At 34.6% G+C, this 15,933-nt stretch overlaps 1 protein-coding gene across 1 annotated transcript in view; it reads left to right on the forward strand.

Annotated features, from left to right (window-relative positions):
• Positions 1-15,933, forward strand: part of AHI1 (Abelson helper integration site 1) — a 203,861-nt gene that overhangs the window by 62,813 nt on the left and 125,115 nt on the right. The window contains exon 18 of the mRNA XM_047102438.1: positions 12,093-12,289. Coding sequence (XP_046958394.1) covers positions 12,093-12,289 — 197 coding nt within the window. The remainder of the gene's footprint in view (positions 1-12,092; positions 12,290-15,933) is intronic.

The following is a 15,933-nucleotide window of genomic DNA, read 5'->3' on the forward strand; positions in this document are numbered from 1 at the left end:
TGTGCTTTTCTTTAGGCTTTGGAAATTTTCACTACACATGCAAGTGAAAGTCCCACTCTTATCTTTTTTTATTCAGTAATTTTTGGTCATGGATCAAGGGTTTCCATAAGATTAGCCCAGTTAGGGGCGCCTGGGTGGCGCAGTCGGTTAAGCGTCCGACTTCAGCCAGGTCACGATCTCGCGGTCCGTGAGTTCGAGCCCCGCGTCAGACTCTGGGCTGATGGCTCAGAGCCTGGAGCCTCTTTCCGATTCTGTGTCTCCCTCTCTCTCTGCCCCTCGCCCGTTCATGCTCTGTCTCTCTCTGTCCCAAAAATAAATAAATGTTGAAAAAAAAATTAAAAAAAAAAAAAAAAAAGATTTAAAAAAAAAAAAAAAAAAAAGATTAGCCCAGTTGGGTTTGCCAGTTTGGTTTTGAGGCAGTAGGCACATAGACTAAGAAGTCCGTTCTAGAAATGTCAGTAGAAAGAGCAAAGTGCTTTTCGGAATTCAAAAACAGAGGTTTTAGGTTCCTTTCTGTTGCTGTAGTGACCTGGTGCAAGCCTCTTGCCTTCCTGAAGCTCCATTTCCTGATCTGGTAAGTGGTACCACTACTGTTTAATACCTGTGCCACCTAAGAGAGCCATTTGTGGGGAATCTGTGAGTCGGGAACTGGGAAAGTACTTCATATATGGAAAAGGACTATATTAAAACAAGGAAAAAGGTAAAATGGGTTGTTACCATATTCATTTAACCCATATATACTTGACTTTGTGGTAATTTAGGTTTTAATATGCTGGTAAGCATCTCTCTATGAAAGGGAATTGAAAAAAAGGGTTTTTCCCCTTTCATTCGTTCTATTGACAGCCTTTATTAGAGTATGCACCTTTTGGGGTCAGTTGTATTAGAAAATAAATCATGAAGTTAAGAACATCATGTTATACCTATACTATATTACTGTCAAAAGGAAGGAATTCAAAGTGTTTCAGAAATTAAAAAGTTCAGATAATACACATGGAATTTAAATTATTTTGTACCATGATTTTAGGACACAATTTTCAATATACTGATACCTTTACAAACAAAACTCAAAATGTTTCAACACATTTTCCTAACTCTTTGTTGCCTATTTTTAAAATGAGGAAGCTTAGGAAGAAGTTACATAATCCTAGGCAGTCCAAGATTTAGCACAGTTCTTGTGAATGGTATATATTCATAAGAAAACAGAAAGTTGTTTTCGATCCAAAAATAAATTTTACTTATTAAATACAGGCCAGAATCATCAAGTGAAATAGTGTTTAGATTTTTTATTAAAACATACAGTATTTATTATTAATCTTTTACAGGTTTGCCTTATATTTTATTTATTTTTAATACAGGAATATTTTGCCCAGTCTTTCTTGTCTGAAAATAAAGTTTACATGTATCTTTATATAAATGTTTTAATGGTATAAAATTTGAAAGATACAGAATAGTTACATGATTTTAAAATAGTATTTATCAGAGCTGCTCATTCGTTTAGACATTTTTCAAGGAAAATGGAGCAAACTCATTTTTTTTTATAAGTTGAATAAGCTGTGAATGAGACCACAGTGGTAGCTAAATGTATCATCTGTCTTTCAGTTCTAGCAAAATCTGTGAAGAGTCAGCAAGCATCTTTCCCTGCTAAGCATATGTTCAGGTTGTGGTCTTTTGGGTCTTTCATTCTACTGACTTTTTGCTGTTTTTGGTAAGGAACACAATTTTTACTTTCAGAAGGCAGTTTTATTTGCCTGATGTTGAAAGGGTTAATCATCTAGTAATACAAAATTTAGTCACAGAGTACCACAAATAATGTACTTTTAGGATTCCCATAATAACAGAGTACTAGTCAGAAGAAAACGGCTTCCACTGAATTAAATTTATGAACCTAGGCTCTAGCAGTTAATGTTCTGTTATTAATATCTGTCTACCTCCATCTCTAGGATCCTGTTCTACATGTAATGATAATCATAACTAGTACTTACAAAGCACTTTCTTTGTTCCTGGTACCGTTTTAAGCATTTTATATATATTTACTTCATTTTTCACAATAATCTTAAAAGATAGGTGCTGTAATTATCCTCATTTTACATGAGCCAGGACTTGAATCCAAAAAAACTACCCTTGGAGACCATGCTCTTATTTGCTACACTAACTTGCCTCTTTAGAAAATTTCCTGAAGTACTAGCTTTTGATTGTCTAATAAGCAGACTTTTTTTTTTCCTGCAGTATCATTTACTTTATGCCTCTTGAGTATGTGATTTTTTTGTATTATCTGTACTTCGTAGGGAGCAGAGATGGAGGCTAATTCATCTTTTTATTACCAGTACCTAGCCTGAATACCAACACACAATGAAAATACATGTAGTATTTTAAGCAGGATCAAGTCTTAAATTGGTAAATTGTCAGCATTACTTGATAATCCCAGGTAATGAGCCTGACGTTCCACTAGGTGGCAATCTTTTCTCTGAATCAGATTAACTCTGGAGTACTTTTTATTCGTAGTGGCTTTCTGAGGGAAGACAGATCTTTATTGAGCATCTATTGTGTGCCAAGTTGAATAGAGCTATAAAATCCAGGAATCAGACTGAGATTACCATGCTCCTTTCCAGTCTTTTGTGCTTTCCAAGTTGTCGATTAAACCTCTGGAAGAATTTTAGTTAAACTGAACAACAATCTCTAGCATTGACACTAAATGTGATTTTATTATTGGATTCATGTTCATTAACAACCACCTACATTGTCATTGTTGATGGCTTTATTTTGCACACTGCAACATACTTTACCAGAGTTCAAGGCAATGTATACCTTTATGTTCCTATAAAAAATTTGTTGTATAAGTTGCTTATTGACCAAAAGTCCATGGTGTTTGCAATGCCTTATGTCTAACATAGTACCTGGTATATTACTGATGTGCAGTAAGTGTGTGAAATGAGAATTACAAATCCTATAGAATAGCATTTTTTCCTTAAATTTTATAAAAAACATAGAATGAGAGGCATGATCAGTGAGTAAATTGGGGGATAATAATAATAGTGGTAGTAGGAGCTAACATTTATCAAACATTTACTGTGTCCCCTACTCTTTTTTTTTAAGTGTATTTATTTATTTATTTATTTATTTATTTATTTATTTATTTTGAGAGAGACAGAGAGTACAAGCAGAGGAGGGGCAGAGAGAGAGGGGGACAGAGGATCTGAAGCGGGCTCCTTGCCGACAGCAAAGAGCCTGATGCAGGGCTTGAACTCATGGATCGTGAGATCATGGCCTGAGCTGAAGTCAGACGCTTAACCGACTGTGTCCCCTACTCTTATGAGCATATTACATACATCTTCCCATATAGTCCTCTCAAAACCCCACAAGGTAGATGCTATTATTATCCTCATTTTGCATATGATGAAACTGAGGCACAGGGAGAATGAAGTAATTTACATCAGGTCACACATTTGGTAAATGTTAAAGTTTACCCAGCTAAGTCCAGAGCCCATAGTTTTAAAACGCCAGTCTGCTTACTTCAGTCTTGGCATTTCCTGTTTCATGAAGTAACTTAGTTAAGAAGGTAACCAGATATTCCTGTAATAAAGTGTGTTGTTTGTTTTTAATTTTAATATTTCGAAAAAGCCCTTAAGACTAAAAGGAACTTTGGTTACTTAGTATTATTAATAGTTCATTCCTTTACAAATGTTGGGGACAATTATAACGCATTAAGCAGTTGTATTCTCAGTATAGTCCAAAATACGAATTATCTTTATTATGTAGCATTAAATTTTAATGTAACTAATTTTGTAATATTTTTGCAACAAGCTAATATGTAGTTGAGGTAAATTTAATATGCATAGTTGTCTGTATAAATTTAATAGTGTTCTTAAAGTACTAATGATGAATGCCTGAAAACAAGCTTGGTTATTACAGTTCTCATACTTGGATAAGGTTATGCAGTAACATATATAACTGATGGTAGGTCCAAGTTTAAGTGTCTATTGTTAGCCTAGTAGGAGAATTAAGAGATAGAAATGCCATATTTGAAGATATGCTTAAACTACCTATATCTTGGTTGTATCCTGAAGTGTCTACTTTAACATTCTGTGCAAAATGGATACTTTGATTTGGTTGTGTCATTCATAGATTGAGGACATATGAAAAAGTAGCTTTGAGCATAAACCAGAGCTGTGAATTCCTCATTCAGACATTTTTTTTATGTTTACATTGGTGCTTTTTAAAGTGCATCAAGAAGGAAGAATGGTACAGTGTGAAATAGCAGTGTGGTGGGAAAGGCTGGAATAGGAGTGAGCTCACTGGAATTCTAGACAAAGTGCCATCACTTTCTGCTTGACCCTGGTCAAGTAATTTAGCATTTTTGTATCTGTTTTTTTTTTTCACTGTAAAATTAAAATATCTATCCTGTTTTATCAAATACCTGTCTTAGTGTTTTATCAAAGGCAAAAATGCAATTATAAAGCATGGTATAGAGCATTCGTATATTAAGAATTCATGAACCAGGCTTCAGAAGAGAAATCCTAGCCATTTTCTATAGCGATACACACATCACACACTTTAGTTGAATAGCATGACATATGGAAATTGATGGATAATGGAATAGGAAATCAACAGAAAGACAATAGCATGTACTTCAGGGGACCTGGAGATAGTTTATTATATTTTGGTGTTCAGATTTGCTGAATGTCGGTAGATGCTCTCCCATTTGGTTGGCTATGAGACATGGATCTATTACACTTTCTTGTATAGCTTTTTGGACAGTTTCTTTTTTTTTTTTTTTTTAACGTTTATTTTTGAGAGACACAAGAGACAGAATGCGAGTGGGTTAGGGGCAGAGAGAGAGGGAGACACAGAATCTGAAGCAGGCTCCAGGCTCCGAGCTGTCAGCACAGAGCCCGATATGGGGCTCGAACTCACGAACTGTGAGATCATGACCTGAGCCGAAGTTGGATGCTCAACTGACTGAGCCACCCAGGCGCCCCTGGACAGTTTCATTAGTAACACTTAGAAGTTCTCTTTGACATATTAAATATTAAATATAAAATTACTAATGGTCCTGAATACACCCAAGCTATTCGAATCAAAGTGTTACTCAATAGAACTTCTCTAGTGCATCCATACAGTTTGTTAAGATTAGCTGAAGCAGGAACAAGTCGGGCCCAGTAAAGTACAATTTAAAAAACCATTATAAGCCCTTAAACATTCTTGTCCTGGCCCATTCAGACTGCTATAACAAAATACCAGAGACTACATGGCTTTGTAAACAACAGAAATTTATTTCTCACAATTCTGAATGCTGGGAAGTCCCAAGATCAAGGCATAGCAGACTCAATGTCTAGTGAGAGCTTGCTTTCTGGTTCATAGACAGGATCTTCTAGCTGTAACCTCATGTGATAGAAGGGGTGAGGGAACTCTCTGAGACCTCTTTTATAAGGGCACTAATCCCATTCATGAGGGCTCACCTCGCAAAGGCCCCACCTCCAAGTACCAGCACTTTGGGCATTAGAAAGAACTTCAACATGAGAATTTCAGGAGGACACAAACACTCAGACCACAGGAATTCCCTACACATTGCAGATGTTAGAGGAAGAGAAGGAGGGTGCTGCATAACTGCTGAATGCTGGGAACTAGAAAAGCAGACCTGCCAGCTTACAGTAATACTATATTTAGAAATCGTTCATCTATAAGTAAAGAAATTAGGTATCCTGTAAAATGACTATACCCATTAACAGAGCTGTGTAAAATAATAGGTCTTGAGCAAAGGAATTAAGTGTTGAACCAAAAGGAAATCTTAATGTAGTATAAGAGAAAAAATACTTTGTTTTTTTAGGTGCACTTTATTATAAAGTCAATAACATAAGTAAATATAGGTTTTAATAATAACAAACATGTATTCACTCTGAATGCAAAAGGCTCTGGATTAAAATATCTTATTTCCTCTGTTCTTCCTCCTATAAAGATAAAAATCTCCTGAGAAAACCACGTTATTTTTTATAATTGTTTAAGGTCAGAACGTACACAACAGCACTGAACTTGTATAAATCAAAATTTGATTATCAGTTATGAAAACATTTTATGAATTTAAGTGTGTAAAATTTAAAATCCCCAATTATAGCCAATTGTAGGCAGGTTTATAAGTAATTTGATGGGTATATCATTCCTTTAAGCAAATGTAGTTGCCACCTCTGTGTTCTTAGCACCTTGTGGGTCCCTCTGCTACACGACTGAGCACACAGTAGTACTTATTTGTTGACCTCCAAGAGATTCAAGCCCCAAGACAGGCCTGTGTCTTTGCATTCCCAGAGCCTGCTCTCGTGCACTCCTAAAAAAGTGGTAGAAGGATGGAGATGAGGCTTACAATTTTGAGTTTTCTCAGGTTAAGTTAGTTTTAAGTGTACAAAGTTAAATTAGCCAAAGAAGAGAAAATGACTAAGTGAAGAAATACAGGTATTTAATTGCAACATTGTACTCCAATCATGGCCTATGTGAAAATGGTTTAGAAACCTTTGAAATGTTAGAAGCGTAGAGCTCAAGGGAATTTCAGAAAGCTTCCATTATGACCTATTTTACAGTGAAATAATCTGTACAGCGCTATACAAATAGGTGTATGTATTTGTGGAGGGTGAGGGAGGGGAAGAATGCAAAGACTTGTAAGTAGCTTCTGTTTCTAGTATCTGAGAAACTAGGTCTTTGAATATTTCTGCAGACTTCTGTTTTTATGACTGCCTTCACAGCACTAGAAGTGTTAAATATAAAGTATGATGTCCGTGTGACTCCTGGAAACCCAGTCAAATGTCTTTTGCATAGAAAACTCTCCTTAGACAACAGAAACAAATATTCATAATTGTTTGGGCTTTATTTTTGTTACCTGCATCTGTGTAGGCCATTGTAATCTTTTTGGAAAGGCATCTTTATACCACCAAAAATAAACAGGCAATGCTTTTTGTTATTTTTACTTGTTAACAAATTCCTTTTTTAAAGAAAATATGATACATAATACTTAGTGTAGCATAATACTTAGGAAATACAGTTTGGCAAGAAGAATAAGATAAATATCAAAATCCTGCTATCCTGCATAACTGCTGCTTATATCAGCATTTATGTGCTTCTGTGCTCGATCACTCATAGCTTCAAGTTAAATCGTGGTGGGCTTATTAGGTAGCTAGCAAGTACAGAAAAACAGAGAAATCAGAAAATGCCATTAAATACTTTAAGTCCAGCTCTACTTTCCACTCAACAACAACAACAACAAAAAACAATGAAATGTTAAAAGAACAGTTTTGAAAAGCAAATAAGGCAAAGATGGTGAAACATTATTTTTATCTGTTGATTCATTCATCCCTGGCTCATCTACTAATGTTAAGCCTTCAGTTTCCAATTCCAAGAGCACTTTTCTTTCACCTCCTCAAAGTTTCTGTTGTTCTTTAAACAATCTGAATATTTGAGAGTAAATTTTCAGTGTTAGGGAAGTTCAGAACGTGTACAGAAAAGTAGTGGGCAGACCCATGAAAATCTAAGCATAGAAGCAGCTACGCTTCCATCTGCAAACAGTAGTTGGGTATTGAGGAAGGAGCATCCTCTGGGATGGTAGGTTGTAAGCAGGTCTTCTCCCTCAGTATTGTTCCCTGGTACTTTCATCATTAAGGTCTGCAGAAAGAGAGCACCCGTTAAGAGTGTGTGCTGTATTTAGAGTGTGTAAATGAAGTAGGGCATGAATACAGTGGTCAAGGCCCTAAAATTTTTTAGATGTGCTATCTCGGATTCATGGTTGATGAAACCCCAAGACCGGTGACAAAACAAAACAAAACCAAACAAAACCACGTGATTATTCTTCTATATATCCATTATATTGCTTTATAAACTATTTTTCCTGCAATTAACATGTTAGTAATATTTCATCATGGCAGCTGTACTTCTGTACATAATTTTAGTTGCTGAATTCCCTTTCATTAAACAAATACACCATAATTTATTTAAAATACTATTGTACAGTTCCACTGTTACATAGGTTTTTCAATATTTTAAACATGACTTCAGTACTTGCCTGGCTACTCCATTTTGCTTCTTAGGAAAAAGGATCTTGAGGTACAATGGGTCAGTTAAACAGGCCAAAAACAAACAAACAAACAAAAAACATCATTTTCTAATTTGCCTTTTTTTCCGTTATTCCTTCTTACTGGTGAGGCTGAATATTTCTTTTATTGGCCACATAGTTATTCTTTTGTGAATTTTCTGTGGTGGTCCTTTGCCCATTTTCTGTTAGATTATTTATTTTTAATTCATTTTATGGGGACTCTTTGCATGTTAAGAATATTAACCCCTTTTATCACTAGTTTGTCATTTGCTTTTTTTTTGTATGAGCAACATTATTAAGGTACATTGAAATACAGTAAACTGCATATATTTAAAATGTACATTTTGATAAATCTAAACATATTTAAACATGTGTGAAACCATCATCTCAATCAAGATAATGAACATATCCATCATTTCTAAGTTACTTTGTGCTTCTTTGAAATTTCTCCCTACCACATCCTTCCCCATGGCAATCACTATGAGTTAATTTCCATTTTGTAGAATTATGTATAAGTGAGACTGTTTATACCATGTACTCTTTTTTGTCTGACTTCTTTCACCCATAATTACTTTGAGATTCATCTCTATTTTAGCTTTTATTAATAGTTTATCCTTCATCCTTACAATGAGTATTGTTTCATTTTATGATATATCACAGTCTGTCTGTTGATGGAAATGGGGGTTGTACCCAGTTTTTAGCTATTAGAAATAAAGCTGCTATGAACATTCATCTACAAGTCTTTGTCTGAACACATGCTTTCATTTCTCCTGAGTAAATTCCTAAGAGTAGGAAGACTGCATCTAATTGCAGATGTCTGTTTAACGTAAGAAGCTGCCAGACTGTTTTTAAAGTGGTTATGCCATTTAACCTTTCTCCCAGTAGTGTGTATTTCAGTATCTCCATACCCTTGCTAAATTTGAAGTAGTCAGTCTTTCTAATTTTAGCCCCCTCTGATACTGATGTGCAGTGCTATTTCATGCTGGTTTTAATTTGCTTATCTTTAATGACTAATGTTGTTGAGCCACCTTTTCATGTACATATTTGCCATCCATTTATCTTCTTCAGTGAAGTGTCTGTTCATGTCTTTTGCCCGTTTTTTAGTTAGCTTATTTTCTGACTATGAAGTCTTAAGTGTTAGGTTTTCTCCATAAAAGTGGTGCTCTATTAGATACATGATTTGCAAATATTTCTCCCAGTCTTTGTCTTCTAATTCTCTTCTTAACAGTGTTGAAGAACAAGTGTTTGCAATTTTGATGACGTTCTAAATTACCAATTTTTGTTTTATATGGAGTTTCGGTTTTGTATCTAAGAATCTTTGCCTAATCCAAGCTCACAAAAGTATTCTCCTGTGTGTTCTCTAGAGAAGTCTTACGGTTTTAGGTTTTAGATTCATTTTGAGTTATTTTCTGTACATGGTGTGAAGTATGTATCAAAGTTCATTTGCTCACATATGAATATCCATTTGTTCTAGCACTATTTATTCAAAAGAACCGGCTTTACACCATGTCCGTACATGCTGAGCTCTATTCTGTTCTCTTATCTATTTGTTTATCTTTGTGCCAAAAACAAAGTGTCTTGATTACTACACTTTATAATAAGACTTGAAGTCAAGTTGTATAACTCCCCCCTTTTTTTCCAGCTTGTTTTGACTCTTCTAGATCCTTTGTATTTCCATTTGAAGTTTAGAATTTGACAATTTCCCCAAAAGAGACCTGCTGGATTTTGAGTGAGATTACGTTGAAAGCACAGATCATTTGGGGAGAATTGGCATTTTGACAGTATTGATTATTCAAACCATGAACATAATCTATCTCTTTATTTAGGTTCTTCTTCAGTTTTATCTCGGCACTGTTTTTGTAGTTTTCAGTGTACATGTCTTTCCCATCTTTCATCAGATGCCTCCCAAAATATGTCATGTTTTTTATATCATTCTAAATGATATATATTTTTTAAATTTAAATTTCTGACTTTTTGTTACTTGTCTATAGAAATGATGCTGATCTTGTCTAAAGTTGATTGTTAGTTCTAATGACTTATGTTTTTAGATTCCAGTCAGATTTTTTACACAAATGTGGGGCCAGGACCTGAGAGTGAGAACCTCCATAAATTTCCTTTGTACTGCTTCACTTGCCTTACCATCATCTTAGCTCTGGATAGACGATTCTGTTTATAAAGACAATTTCATTTCTTCCTTTTATACATTCTATCTACGTTTTGGTAGTTCCAAGCAGGAGGGAAAATCCGGTCCCTTTTACTCTTATTTTGGCCAGAGATGGAATTCTCTTACCTTTCCTATGCTTTTTTATTTTTATTATGATAGCCTTATTTTTTTAATTTTAATAGAGACTCTTTAAATGTTCACATAGAAAAATCTGTCCATCTTTTATGTTGACAATTCTTAACATTTTCTGACTCATGCAGTCCTTTGACAAATAATCTGATAAAAGTTATGGATCTGATTTCCATAAACATTTACACATTCATATTTCTATATGTAACTTCAGTAGTCCACAGAAACCCTGGAGGCTGGTCTATTGATTGATTCCCTGTTATGAATCTTGATTGTATCACTTTCTTCTCATGTTATGTTTAGAAAGTCCTTCTATTAAAAATTATATAATTAAGGAAATACTTTTTAAGTGATTACTGTATACTTTTCTCCTTTGTATATACAAACAGGTACTTACAGATTTTTAGATTCCTTTATTTTAAATGATCAAATGAGATAGTGTATATAAACGCATTCTGAACACCATAAAGTACAGTATTCATGCTGTTGTCCTTGTCGTCATCATCAAAAACATTCACTCTTTTGGCCATCTATTCCAGTCTGGGGAATTAAATACAAAGAAAGAATTATTTCAAGAAATAATTTGAACTATGAAAAGTACTTGTTCATACATGGTCTGTAATGAGGGAAAACAAAACATTGTAAATATTTAGTAATAGGAGAATGCATAAATAAATAATAGTGCTTCATTGGATGAGATGTTGTAAAGCATTTAAAAGTGGTAACTACATAGTTATAAAAATACGAAAAATGTTTGTAATTAAATTGAAGAAAATTAAATTTATTCACATTATGGTATCTTGTGTAAAGTGTCCATATGTATAAAGATTAAGAGGCGTGTAGAAATATGAAAAGAGTTGTTTTAGGGAGATGGGTTTGCAAATAATTATTTTTATTGTTCTTCCCTTTCCTTTAATTCTATTCTATTATGCCTTTGATTTTTTTAAATATTTTTTTATGTTTACTTTTGAGAGCAAGAGAGACAATATGAGTGGGAGAGGGGCAGAGAGAGAGGGAGAAACAGAATCTGAAGCAGGCTCCAGGCTCCGAGCCTCAGAACAGAGCCTGACGTGGAGCTCAAACTCACGGACCGCGAGATCATGACCTGAAGTTGGCCACTCCACCGACTGAGCCACCCAGGCTCCCTAATGCCTTTGATTTTTTATATTACGTTTTCTGTATACATATATTTAAAGTTAGGTTCCGGGGTGCCTAGGTGGCTCAGTTGGTTAGGTGTTCGACTTCGGCTCAGGTCATGATCTCGCGATTTGTGAGTTTGAGCCCCGCGTCGGGCTCTGTGCTGACAGCTCAGAACCTGGAGCCTGCTCCGGATTCTGTGTCTCGCTCTCTCTCTGCCCCTCCCCTGCTCATGCTCTGTCTCTCTCTGTCTCAAAAAATAAATAAAACATAAAAAAAAAATTTTAAGTTAGGTTCCCATTCCAACATGTTTTTTACCACACCAAGAGATGACATGGCCTTCAAGCCTGATTTATAATACTGCCTGACATAAATCATCTGTGAAATTATTATTTTTCCTTTTTCATGCTTTTATATTATTGAATAATTCCACAATTTCACATTTTGCCAGTCATGTTGTCTTATTATCACCCAGTTTTTAAAATGTATTATGTAGTTTCTGATCGTTGGTTTAATGCTACAGTCTCATGGCTTAATTATTTCATTGTGCTTTTGCTATGATGACTTTAACTAATTATGGATGTATTTTTTCAGTTGCCCAGCAAGAGGGTGAAATGTTCAAACGCTACAATGGGACATTTCCGTTACCTGGAATACACCAAAGTCAAGATGCTTTATGCACCTGTCCTAAACTGCCTCATCAAGGCTCTTTTCAGATAGATGACTACGTCCACGCTGACAATTCTTCAATGAAGATGCAGCAAGTGAAACAGAGACTCGATTCTGTCACAGTATGTCTGATGATTTTATGCAGTTGAGAAGTTGGAAATTTTAAAACCATTTTGATTCTATTTTACATTGCCATGCCAATAAGTATTAATTCAAAAAAGTAAGTAGGTTACTTAAAAATAGGTTTTCTAATGCTTTTTTGGTTGCCTTCTGGTATTTGTTCTAACATCACCCACTGCAGTAAACAGACTGATATGGGATAGATAAACTATCATGCTTTCCCGACTTGATATTTCTGTAAAGACCAGCCCAAGATCTCTTTTGCTATTTAAAAATGGAAGTGCGTATGTGTGTGCATATGTACAACACACACAAACACAAAAGGCACCAACCTGGGAAATTATTCATGTAAAATATATTAAAGGTACAACCTCCTTAATATGCCAAAGTTTAAATAATAAAGAAAAAAGACTTGAACAAAGAAATGGATAAAATAAATAAGCAGGAACTTCCAAAAAGAATAGATACAGATGTTCCTGAAGCATATTTAAAAGGACTGTTATCTCATTACAAGAAAAGTGCTGTCAAAATTAGGAATGGCCATAAAACTGGAAAATAGGTCATGAAAATGAGGAGGAGGATGCTTAATTAAAAATAGAGGGCTTTTTATTCTGTTCATTATAAATTATTACATTAACTTTCTCAAAGATAACTAATAAAATGTATTGGGAAGCTTAGATATCCTTAAAAATGCTTAATGCTCTTTGAACATAATAGTTCCTTTAGTTAGAATTAGCCTTGAGCTCCTTGAAGACAGGGACTGTGCAGACTTGTTCCTTGTCGTGTTGTCACCTTTTGGCACAGTGCCTGGCACTTAATAAATATAATCCCTTTCTCTCCTCCATTGATAGGAATCTTCACCAGTTTTAACCCAAACATATGAGGAACTATATTGAGACACCTTTAGTTATGACTATACTTACTTCCTCTCTACTTTTCTTTCTTTAGAAAATTGGAGTTTCAGGTATACCAGAATGCAGGTTTTGTTGGAATATAAGGGAAATATTTTTATTTTTATCAGTGTAAATTTTAGAATATGTACTATAAATTAATAAATTTATTTCAAAGTTGTAATTCTGTGTATTTTACCATTTTAATTGAATAATGTATGACATTCCAGATTTTAAAAGGAAGTATAAATAGATAAATAGAGTTTTAAAAACTAGAGAAAAATGTTTCTTCACTAGGGAAAAAAGTGTCCCTTGTGTAAAATCTTACATGGCAAAATGTCTTCACAGATTTAAGAGCAACTCACTGATCAATAAAAAAAACAAGTTTCCTACAATCTGTTGATCTTTACACTATAAAACTTAATGTGCTGGAATTACCTTAGCCTTGTAGCTTTTCTTTTGTCATCTTATATAGCTGTCATCTTCAGATAAATGAAAGGACATAAGAACAAAAGAAAGTAGATGTAAAGGAAAAATCAGAAAAATATTTTTTAAGATATGAAATCAAAAGCAAGGGGGAAGTAGATTGATAATTTATTATAAGAGAAAAATTTCTTTCTCTTATTTATTTATTTCTTTTAAATTAGAGTATCTGTTTGCATTGGGATTGAGGTAGACCAAGGCTGCCTTTAGAAATGAAAACTTTGTGTATAATGGCTGTGGTTTTTGAAAAGCCCTATTTTTCCCATGTTGAGAGAATGCACCGAACTCTTTCAAATGTCATCTGCAATATATTTTCTTTTGGAATGTAGATAGTATGTATGGGTATTAAAACAAAATGTCCTCTTTATTCCCTTGGCAGCTCTATTTTTATATTTTGCAAGCATTGACTGGATTGTTACCTTTTGTCACAAATCCTTTTTCTTGTTTCTTGTAATTTATTTTGGTAGAGCCCAATTTTTTGTTGTTAGGTTTTTAGTCCATTGAAGACTCTGACAGTGGTCTTCTATAGAGAAGTGTAGTAGGGAAGACTTGATTACTTCTATATTATGAGGACTATATTACTAGAGATACTTCTTTCTTTGTAACCACAGTAGGAATTTTTTAAATAAAATATAGTGCAAGCTTAGGGTATGATATGTGTGTGTGTGTGTGTGTGTGTGTGTGTGTGTGTGTGAATTGCATAACCAATCCAGTTCAGCAGGTGTTTACTCATTAATGGATAAAGGAAACAAAAATAGATAATTCTCTGTTCTCCATAGCCTTACCATTTAGTCATTTAGCTCTTTCCTCTTACCTTTAACAGAGTTGACTGTATTTGCAGCTACAGCAATACCTGAAAGGCATACTGCAGCCCAGATAGATCTCTTAGGTAGACAGTATGTTAAGAGCATTGCCAAAAGTCACTCTGTTTTTAAAATTTGATCTTATCAGTGCATCCAAACTTGCTCAGAACCTGGGATACCTACTGGGAGTAATCAGACTTACAAAAAGTTGATTTATGAAGTTAAGAAACTTACTTATAGGGAAAGGTATACCTTTCTAGTTGCCTGAACACTGAAGACCACTCTCACTTTTAAGAATTAATCTGAAGCCCAGGCTAATGATGACAGAGTTGATTATAAGCAGAGTCATAGGAGTAGGGATTAGATAGATTTAAAAATGTTTTATGCCAGCTTTGCAAAAAGGTTAGTTTTCTCTACCTTTTGGGAGATTTCACCTAATAATGATTGATGATAACTAACATCTATTTAATTATGAATGATGACTAACATCATGAATTCCTGTGCTGAGTGCTTTACTTGTTCATTGTATTTAATCCTCAAAAACATCCTATAGTGTGAGTGCTAGTATTATCCCCATTTTACGGAAAGTGAAGTTGAGGCTTACAGAGCTCAAGCAATATCACCAGTGTCGCACAGTTGGCAAGTGCTGGAACTGAGATTCAGTCCAGACAGAATCTCATGCTCCGGCAGTGTCATTTTCTCCTTTTAGTGATCGAATTACTAATACCTTTCAGACATAGTCTCTGTCCCTTAGAAATTTCTGGATAAAAAATTGATACTCCTCTTTTAGTTCTCTTTTTTCCTAAACTCCACATTCATCATTAGCATTTTTCTCTGTTTCTCGTGTAGTCTGATGATACATGCTGGCTGACCTTAATTGGACTTGGATATTTTTTGTGTCTCCATAGGAGCACATTTTCAAATCATTTATTATAATGTTGACTTTTACTAGTTTCTTTGTCAGAACTGATCTTTTTCTTCCCTTGTCCCATGAATTGTAGGTGGTTCCTTTCTGTAGCTCCTTCAATACTGATAACATACTTTGCCATTTAGTAGTGTTTGTTACTAGATTTCCTCAGAAGTAAATTATTAATATGGATATTATATTTATGGGCATTGTTATTTGTAGAGATAATTATATACAATAATTAATTATGGGTGCGTCTTTGAGACATGTTAGTGCTCTGGTGTAGAATTTTGGCATTTACAAGTTTATTATTACTAGGTTTGTTTATGAAGTTTATTGAGGCCACACGGTTTTCTTGAGGCAGATGTGCGTGGGCTCTCCATGCCTTTTGTTTCAGCAGGTTAGATTTATCAAGAACTCACTGAGTCTCTTTTTTTTTATTTCACACTCTTTCCAGCTCATTGGAAACAATGCAGAGTGACAGCTACAGGGTGATAGACAAAGAGGCTCTCCCAAATGTTGATTTTGGTTATTAAAGGATTAATACCAGAATGTGTTGAAAA

Source organism: Lynx rufus, unplaced genomic scaffold (assembly GCF_022079265.1).
Source record: "Lynx rufus isolate CCGP_SWC_20201006 ecotype Redwood Valley unplaced genomic scaffold, mLynRuf1.p SCAF_6, whole genome shotgun sequence".
NCBI lineage: Eukaryota > Metazoa > Chordata > Mammalia > Carnivora > Felidae > Lynx > Lynx rufus.